The sequence below is a fragment of the Engystomops pustulosus genome, chromosome 8 (assembly GCF_040894005.1).
Source record: "Engystomops pustulosus chromosome 8, aEngPut4.maternal, whole genome shotgun sequence".
Taxonomy (NCBI): Eukaryota; Metazoa; Chordata; class Amphibia; order Anura; family Leptodactylidae; genus Engystomops; species Engystomops pustulosus.
In genome coordinates, this window is record NC_092418.1 from 78,507,348 (window position 1) to 78,517,944 (window position 10,597).

At 39.3% G+C, this 10,597-nt stretch overlaps 1 protein-coding gene across 3 annotated transcripts in view; it reads left to right on the forward strand.

Moving 5' to 3' along the window:
• VWC2L (von Willebrand factor C domain containing 2 like) overlaps positions 1-9,177 on the forward strand; it is a 125,432-nt gene extending 116,255 nt beyond the window's left edge. Inside the window, exon 5 of one of the 3 annotated variants that reach the window (XR_011849423.1) lies at positions 8,590-8,718. Coding sequence is in view for 1 of the 3 variants with exons in the window: in XM_072121370.1 (XP_071977471.1) it covers positions 8,590-8,738 (149 nt within the window). In the remaining 2 variants the exon portion in view is untranslated. Of the gene's footprint in view, positions 1-8,589 lie in introns of all 3 variants that reach the window. The other 2 variants (XR_011849422.1, XM_072121370.1) reach the window with 2 other exon arrangements.
• Positions 9,178-10,597: the final 1,420 nt, after the last annotated feature.

Genomic DNA, 10,597 nt, shown 5'->3' on the forward strand with positions numbered 1-10,597 from the left:
CAATGTGCCTTTAAGTCTCTGGGAAATAAATTGAGAGCAATATTTCAAAAACTGAATCTATAAGTGTTGACCATTTTCACTTTTCATTTTTCCATGTTATATTAAGTCATTTTAGCACAAATTACAATATGACAGTCTATTAGCAAGTCATTTTTCTGTGTTATTTTTTTAAGATTCATATACCTTTCAAATTCAAGACATTTCAACACCGAGATACTGAAATTTACCTATATTATCATTTGACAAATGTAAAAAGTGAAGATATGCAAATTCTTTTTGCAGAAAGTTGACATGCTGCCATTCATCAGGCGAGCCCGGGAAGAGAATGATACATTATACAGTGTAAGGAGCAGACAGCCAATACCAGTGTGCCGGCAATGGATTACAAAACTATTCCCTAACAGAATAACTAGGAGGCAAGTTAGTGTTCCCACATGTAGCCCTGGTCACCCCCTCCATCAGCATCCGGCAGAATACTCCCATATGATGATTTATTACTCCTATTATCCATTCACTGCAGTCACAGACTGTGCACCATTTCATAGTTAATAATGTTTCACAAGTACTTTTGTCTGAGAAAATCATTATTACAGAAAAGTGTGCAACTGAAAACTATGGAATATGCATTTACTTAACAATATTAAGGGAAGCTGATTGTATTACCCTTCACTGAGTTGAATAAGAATACATCTGTAAAGAGACTTGAGAAGATGGATCATCCTTGCAGGACTTGATGCTATTGGGCCCCACTACAAAATCTGTAACAGGGTCCCTTCTGTAATTTGCCTTATATGATACAGGGGTGTTTTTAGGTGCACCCTAAGTTACTAGACCTAAGAAGCAACTGATGTCAGCACATAATAGCTACATTTTTTTTTTTTTAAAGTATTTAATTTTGCCTTTTTCCAGTAAAAGATTAACGGGAACAATATAGAAGAACTGGACACAAAACAGCAGCCTACAGTACCATGTTTGTATCAAAGGCAGTAAGCAAAAATATGGACAATTTACAGCATCAATATTACATGTAACGCAGGAGGTACATTAAGTCACATGCTATTCGTCAAAGATAGACAGAACCACATACACGCATTCGCAACCAGCCGCACCCAAATGACTACACACATACAAGATAACATCAACAAACAGACCCTCCTACAAAAATACCCTAAGACAGTGATGGCAAACCTTTTAGACACAGAGTGCCCAAAACTACAACCACATATTTTTTGCAAAGTGCCAATGCGACAATTTAGGCAGTAACTTATTACTCTCTGCTCAGTCACAGGTTTAAATTGTATCGGCACCCGAGGACACCAATGCAGTAGAAAGAAGTTTGGTATTATCATTTTAGCTTCCTTCCAGGCTCCTGCGACTGCAAGAGGCTTTAAGTCCTGTTTGGCAAACTCTGTGCTGGGATGATGGCCCGGGTGCCCACAGAGAGGGCTCAGAATGCCACCTCTGGCACCAGTGCCATAGGTTAGCCACCACTGCCCTAAGACATAGACAGACAGGCATTTATACAGCCGTATGAGAGTTCTGGTACCATCGTGACCAGATGATCTCTAACTTATGGGGACACTTTCTGTTAATATACTGAACAATAGTGGGGGCATAAAGCTATTAATAAGCGCGATCCATCGCCACAGAGGAGCAGGATCTTGGTCCTTCCAGGACATAATCACCACCTTGAGGGCATAATATAAGACGAAGCGGAAGAATATCTTTTCATAATGACCATGGACTATCTCATTTAGTATACAGAGGAGGAAAACCTGCGGGGACATAATGCGTAGGAAGTCAAAGTGTGTATTAAGAAAGTTCAGTACCTTCGATCAGAAAACGCAAGTCCAAGGGCAAGCTCATACACAATGTAGGAAAGAGCCAATTGCAGCGTGACAGCGAAAGCAGGAGTCACCTGGTATCACAGCTATGCGGTGGAGTTTCACAGGAGTATAATGGATGCGGTATAGAAATTTGGATTGTATCAGGAGATCACTGGCGCTCACAAGCGAGTTGAAAAAGGATCAGGAATGTCTTCTTTCCAGAGCCAAACTGAGCCCTTGATGCGTTTCTCAATTGTGAATAGTGAAAAGAGGCTATGACAGCTAGAGTAAATTTTTCACACAAATGGGCGAGAGAGAGCTCAGAGCTGGAAGACAGGATTTGGTTGAGAAATCTCACCCCAGCAGCGCCCCACATCGTTCATCCATACAGAGAGAGAAAATTGGAGAGCCAGGGGATGATCAAGATGGGAGTACGAGGAGACAAGGGGTCTGAGAACCAGTACTTGAGCCCTATGCCAGCACACGTATCACAGGTGCGATGTACAGCTCAGGGTAGGCCTGAACCTTACGAGAAACCTGGACACAAATATATGTTAAGCAGGACACCACCTGGACAGGGACTAGAAGGGGGAGGTCAGCAGGTTCAGTTTCAGAAAGGGGAAACAGGAAAGATTTGTCCCAATTGACCCGGAGCCAAAGCAGTCTATTAGTGACAACAAGAATGACATCAGCATCCCCAAGGTATACCTGTGTTTTGTCAGAATAGAGAGATACCCAAGAGTAATACCCTTGATACTGTTAGCATGGCGAATAGCCACTGCAAGGGGTTCAATGACCAGTAGCAGGGACAGTGGGCACCCCTTTCTGGTACCCGGGCAACTGGGAAGGACTTAGAGATGCTGAGGTTTGTTCTGACATTTGCCTTGGGAGCACGATACAGCAGTTGAACCAAAGCCATGAAGCACGGACACACTCCCATTTTTGTCAGGAGGGCCTATAAATAAGGGCAGGTGTCAAAAGCCTAACAATTATCCAAAGAATGAATAAAAACAAGGTCAGGTGAGCCATCAGCCACTGCTATATTGAGAAAAGGCCACTGTATGTTAATCTCCGTCCCATACCGGGGATAAAGCCAGTTTGGTCCGGATGGATTAATGACAAGATAATTTTGTGAAAAAATTATCTAGTGAAAATAAGCCCTTGATCAGCTCAACATCAGTTATTGAGGTTTTTCCAACCGCCATGCACAAAAAAAGTGTATGCTTAATCATAGCCACCCAAAAGAGTATCACTGAAAAATGCATCTCACCCCGCAAAAAATAATCACATGGCCAAAAAAACAAAAAAAAAACCCAAATATTATAGCTTACTAAAAACAATGACATCTTATAGGGAAAAACTGGTTACTACTTGGACCTCCTTCGCTTTTGTGCCTCACTGTTTGCCCATAAAACAAGTAAAGCCCTCATGTGGGGCGTTTCTGTACTTTTGTGAATGTGTAAATTTTAGTGCTAACAAAACGTGTTACCGACACAATAATAGTATTCTAAATTTCAACTCCGTTTTGTTTTAGTTACTATGCAGCCCTGAAAGGGTTAACACGCTTTGTAAGAGCTGTTATTAATAGTTGAGGGATGTAAAAATGTAGTTATTCATAGGGGGGTTAATATTATATTTCAAAGCTCTGATAAAACAAAAATAATCCCAATGTCATGATCCAAAAGGAAAATCTGTGCTGTAGGATTTGTAAGCTATGTGACATTGTAATAAAATAAAGGTACATTTTAAACTGTGAAAACAAAGCACATATATGGAAAATGTTAGTTTTACTACCCAAATTAGTTACCATCTGTTTGAAAAGGAGAATTTTTCCAAATTTTAATTTTTTTTAAATACATGTAAAGAATTTCAGTCAAAATTTACCACTGACATGAAGTACATCATGGCACGAAAAAATCTCACTATTTACTTTGGTAAGTTAAAAAGTTATAACAATATAAGGCAACACATATTAGGTTACAAAAATGGGTCTGAGCCTTAAACTACAAAATGGCTGCATCTGTAAATATTAGAGAAACATAATACAGGCGGTCCCCTACTTAAGGACACCCGACTTACAGACAACCCATAGTTACAGACGGACCCCTCTGCCCATTGTGACCTCTGGTGAAGCTCTCTGGATGCTTTAAAATAGTCCCAGATTGCAATAATCAGCTTAAAATTGTCTGCAATGAAGCTTTATTGATAATTCTTGGTCCTATTACAGCAAAAAAATTTGAAACTCCAATTGTCACTGGGGCAAAAAAAAAAAATTGTCGGGAACTACAATGATAAAATATACAGTTTCGACTTACATACAAATTCAACTTAAGAACAAACCTACAGTCCCTATCTTGTATGTAACCCGGGGACTGCCTGTACATGTAAAAACAAAATTCAGTTTATAAATTAAGCTTTTCTTTATTATGAAAAAATTTTTTTATCAAAACCTACAGGGCCCTGTGCAAAAATGTAATTGCCTCCCAAACCGAATAACTGGTTGGGTGCCTATTAACAACAACTACAATCAAGCGTTTTGAATACCTGACAATGATTCTTACAGTCCTCAGGAGGAATTTTGGCCTACTCATCTTGACAGAATTGTTGTAATTCACCCACATTGCAGGGTTACAGATTAAGGTCAGGATTTTGACTAGGCTACTCCAAAGTCTTGCTGGTGTGTTTTGGATCATTGTGCTGCTGCATAACCAAAGTGGGCTTCAGTTTCAGGTCATGAACAGATGTGTTGGTAGACAACAGAATTAATGGTTCCAATTACCCCATTAAGTCTTCTAGGTCCTGAAAAAGCAAGACAGTCCCAGACCATCACTCTACCAGCACCATGTTTTACTGTTGGCATGATGTTCCTTTTGTGAAATGTTGTGTTATGTCTACATCTGAGACTTTTACCTTCCAAAAAGTTAAACTTTGTTTGTTCAGTTCACAGAATCGTCTTCCAAAAATCTTGGGGGGTCATCAAGATATTTTCTGGCAAAACGAAAAAGAGCCTTTATGTTCTTTTTGCTCAGCAGTGTCCTTTGTCTAGGAACTCATCTTGGGGCAAGCAGGCCATTTTTGCTCAGTTTTTTTTTTAATGTGGGAGTCATGGTACTATGACGGTCTTGGAATGTTTTGCTTCTTCAGGACCTAGTAGATCTAGGCTGCATTCAGACGAATTTATGCCTGCCCGGCTATGGCCAGGTGGGCATATATTCGCCACGATAGAGAGGTGGAGGGGTGACCGGCGAGATGCATGGCGTACGGGCCATAACACGGGGAAACATAGGACATGTTCCCCATACGTTCGTGTGAATGCAGCCTTATTCTGATAAATGGAACCATGAATTCTGTCTACTGACAGATCCTAAAGGAGACAGTCAGGCCATCTGTGGTGAGTCCTGGGGGGCAGGGCAGGGCAGCTGCAGTGTTGGGAATCAATACGCAATGCTGGCAAGGAGCCAGGACATACATTTGTATAAAGTACTGAAACAATTAAGAATTCAGAGCATTTTTAAAATCCACAAAGGCTATTGGAACCTGCCACTAGCTAAAAATGGCATTCCTGTTGACCGGTTCCCACATTGGTTTGGTAAAACATTAAAGTGTAAGCGCTACCGAATTTGATGGCAATGTATAAATAAGGATTATTTATGGTGGTAAATGAGTAATATGGCTTATAATGTCCAATCAGATTCAACATCAGTTAGTATTTGGAAGGTAATAATTGTTTCACTGGTGAATGGCGACTGTCACTTCTAAGATAATCCTCTGTAACCTTGTCACTTTGTCTATTCTTTGTATAAGTCAGTGAATTCTATTCTTTCATGGTGCCTACAGGGATTGGGCTGTCAAAGCACAAACACATGCTCCAAACAAGTAGCATACCTAGAGAATATGAAATTATTTATGCCATTTATATATCCAGAATGAACTTGATTTCCATTCATAGTCTATTAAGGTTAACTATTAAAACCCATAATATATATATTAACATTGCACAGCTTTCATTAGACTAAATTCTGTTCCACTAGTAAGGCATTCAGTAATGTGTAAATCCCAAACACTCAAAGCTCAGTAAAAATAACATATGATTGATAAATCGTGGCATGGAATACATTATAGCATTTTGCATTGGCTTTAAAGAGGACCTGTTACCAAATACTGAGTGACATAACTTCAGTGATTGCCAGCTTACCCCTGGCAGTTTCAGTCCCTTTTTTACAGCAGCCTTAAACTATCAGTCCCTTAAAGAAGACCTGTGACCAGAATATTACCCCCGACTAACAATGCCTGCTGATCAAGTTCTTCCCATTTTACCTAAAATTAGCTGCCAGTGAGGCACTGTACCTTAACTAAAGTATTTTTGCTGATATGTAAATTAGCTTTTCTGACTTCTGTCTCCTGCCTGCGACTCTTCTCTTTCCTGGGCTGCCAGTTAACCACATCCCCTTACAGCTCTTCCTTGTATTGCACTCATGTCATGTGACCAGAATGACATCATCTCAGGTCCCAACATTAACAAACTGTACTCATAGTGTACTGTACGTTTTTGAGAACATGAAATCACAGCAGCCTCCGTGCAGGATGGAGAAGAGTAGAAATCCATGGAGCCTGCTTTAATGTCATCAGATACATACATTGCAAAAGTGAAAGGTAAAGTACCTTTGATGACATCACCCTGGTCACATCACATGGACTGCTGAATACTAAGGAGGCATAAGGAATGGGGAGTAAGACATGCTCCCTCTGATTCCAGGCAATATAAGGTAAAATTGATTTTTGGGAATGTGAAGGAAATAATTTTTAGCTAACGGAAGGGTGTCAGTTAATAGGGCTCTAGCTGTATATGTGCAAATGTTGTGATTGGTTCCCTTTAAACTTAAATGGGGTATTCCAAGAATGTAAATGTCTGATACAAAAACTAATAAAATTATAAAAAAAAAGAAATTCAAACAAAACTTAATGTCATTGATCACAAAACACAGCTTAAATAGTTTGCCTTTTTTATTCACAAATGGGCTTTTACAGTCTTTCTAAAGTAGGTGGAGTTATCTCCAAGATGGCCACCACAGGATACTACAACTTTCATAAGTTCCCAGTTCTAAGCAACAGCTCCTCCCTCTTATGCTCTGCTCCCAGTGATGATCTAGCAGACTGTTTTGCTCTGTTACCATAGTAATGATGTGTTGAGACCTCATCTCTGTGGGGCAATGTGCAGTAATGGCAGTTACACAACATTGGCCATACTGGATGCACTGCAACCAACCGACTACAGCCAAACCTAGTGATGCTCACATGACCTGCCCAGGCATAGCATGTGATGCAGCCATCTTCTTTGCTAGGTCTCTCCCATAAGGACAGAATCAATGGAATGTCCACGGCATTTTTCTGCTAAGCGGATCAAAATTTTAAACAACTAATTACATGTTAGCTTATATTTTAATGACCCATTTCAATATGAATTATGCTTATCCCTGGAATACCCATTTAAACACAAGAAAACTAAAATATCCGGGTTTCTTTTACAGGATTCCTTGGGGAAAAAGCCTTGGTATTCTATAGATTTATATATAAGATATAATAAAATAACATCTGGTCATTAGAAGGTCTTAAAATTAAACACCCAAAATGAACGAAACACAGTACAGTACACTGTGCTATTATTTACTAGAAAGTAGGCAAATATTATCTGCAATATTAATTAGAATTTAGAGGGTAAGTAGCAGTCATGTGCCCTTAATAAAATGCTCTTGATTGATTATCAGCAAGTGTGACCACCTCTACAAAAGCAGGTGTTTTACCAGCTTGCTGGTCTGGAAAATTGAGATGTGTGCAAAGAAGCAAAACAATTTGCAATGATCATAGTGAAGAAATTGCCAATACTATCTGAGAATGATTATAAAGAATTTGATGCCTGCCAATTTACATTATTTATTCGTAAGTGGAAAAAATTCTACACACTTTACATTAGTGGAATTTGACAGAAAGGGGGTTATGTAGTTCATGGTGGTTTCAAGTAGTCAACAGTTATGTAGGAACTGTAGGATTTCAATGTAGGAACAGAAACATTCTACCACAACTGGTGGCACAGACAAAAAAAAAGCAAATAAGGACCTAGGAAAGAACATAACACAGTGTCCAGCCCTTAAATCTAGAAGCAAGTATTAGCAAAGTTTGTAAAATGCATTGTAAAACTAGAAGCTAGAACAAAAGGATGTGTGCAGATTGCTGTGTGATCAAATCTGGCTGTAATCGGCATACTTTTCATTCATTCTAGGGGTTTGTTTGAACTATGTTTATTTTTTTAGGTAGTCCGATCCACCCCCCCCCCCCATTTTTGTTGTCTTTTTTGTGTCTCTGGAGAAAAAGCAATATTTTACCCCACCAGAATCACCTCAGTGAGTGATGGTATCTACAATATTGTTTGTGGCAGTACAAATCTGTTTAAACAAGTCAATATTCAGCTAACAAATATCATGCGTATTGGGATAAATTATTTGACCCTGCCTATACAGCAAAGATGACTGCTGCATGTAAATGCGGCCAATGAGCTGAAGGTGATGAAAATAAACTTGTCTAGGAGCAACCATTCTCTATCACTGTCCCCTTTATCAGTCTGTAGGATACTCACTGTTCAACTAGTCTTTAAAGTAATTTGTGCCATATAGGCCAGTTAGGTTTGTGGCAAGTTTAGTCTTATGTATTTAGATGTATTGGACCTAGTGATCCAATTTTAATTCTGGCCTTTTTTTTCCATTTTCAGGACCTAACTGCTTTGCAGGCACCACTATCATCCCAGCAGGGATTGAAGTCAAAGTGGATGATTGTAACATTTGTCACTGCCACAACGGGGACTGGTGGAAACCAGCACAGTGTTCAAAAAGAGAGTGCCATGGGAAGCAAACCCTATAGACACGCTGTGCCTGTGCCAGATATGTGAGAGACTGCCTCATCGAGGCCCATGGACTAGATAAACTCTTATATATCTCTAATCATGTTGGAAAGGAGCAGTAAGAAGGATGCAGGCAGAAACTTGGATACTCCTTATGTAGAGGTGTTACATTGTGCTGGATCCAGCTGAACTATGTCCGCGGCAACAAACTCCACATACCGAGCTCTGCATCATGTAATATCCTCCTCTGGGGGCGGCATCAGTTTTTTGACAAGGTTTAACCAAACAGAACGCTGAGACTTTCTAGTGTGACACTGTGAGGAAATGTTGGTTCCATCTCATCGATTCCTAACCAGTTCACCTGACAATCTTTTCTTCCTTTATAGTCTCCAGTTATTTTCAGCCATATTTTGTTACCCTTGAATTGTTTGAATAGTCTAATAAAATTCACAAAACTTGGCCAGTCCATAACCACAGTAAAAGGTAATATAAAGTGGATACAGTCAGTGCCAAACTGATGAAAATGCAAAAACTATAAAAGCATATTGTATATCAATGCCCATGCAAAGCCAAAGCAAGTTGTGCAGCCTGTTGTGTGAATGATATACATAAGCTACCATATGGATGCCATTAAACCCAAAACAGAGGACGCCTTCGTGTAAATGAACCATTATCATCTAACAGATTACATTAATATTAAACATAGGTAGTGAGCTCCTACTGCAAGTGTGAATTCTAGAAGACCCATAGATACTTTGCACAAACAACATGATGTGCCAAACCAAACCATTTCTTTAACTTATTTTATTTATAAGGACTACAGTGGATTAGAATATTTAAAAAATAAAATGAACTCTAAATATTAAAAATAAGCTCATGGATGAATAACAGAGAAGAATGAAGGCTATTCTTATCTAAGCCTGAGCACAAATTATTCATAATTTTCTAAATAGATATAACTTGTATGTGGTTATATATTTTTTCTCAGTTATGATCAATTCTTTACTAAACTTTTACTAATTCTTTATTGTGAGCATATACTGTACTATGCACCCAACACTCCATCCACACAAAAGATGAAGCACTGTCCACCTTCAATGGTGAATGGCCCTACAATGTTAATCTACCATATTAGATAACATCAGACATAATTCAGAGGCATCATTTGTCCTCACCGCAAGGGCAGCTCAGCTGTATGGAGATAACCGGAGCTAGTTGCAATGCCATTCACTACTCCATGTTCTGGTGTGGTGCAGTTTTTGGAAGAAAGCGACCGCCATATTTCTCAAGCTCTGGACAACCCCTTTAAAGGACATCTACCACCAAGATGAAGGATTGTACACCAAGCACACTGACATACTGGTGTGTGTCCCCTCTTGCAGGATACGCTTTTCTTTTAGCTTCTTAAAGGGGTATTCCCATCAGGACATTTACATTTAATTAAATTCATTTGCCATATGTAAACATTTCTTCAATTGAATGTTAATTAAAAAAATGTTCCTGTGTGTAGATAATTTCTCATAAATGTAGTCATGTTGTCCCTTAGAAACCAGATAGCTTCCTCGGATACGACCACCTCACAATCTGGCAGCGGTGGCCAGACTTGCGCTATAGAGTCCTGCCGGACCACCAGCTACCATTACCACAGGGTGGCTGTGCGACATGTAGTAACTCCCGGACAATTTATATACAATAACCTTTGTTTCTTTGTGCACTTACTCCAGCACAGGTGGCCGTATCCGAGGAAGATATCTCGTTTCTAAGGGACAACATGGCTACATTTATTAGAAATTATCTTCACACAGGTACATTTTTTTTAATAACATCTAATTGAAGAAATGTTTATATATGGCAAATTAATGAAACAAAGTGAGTGCCC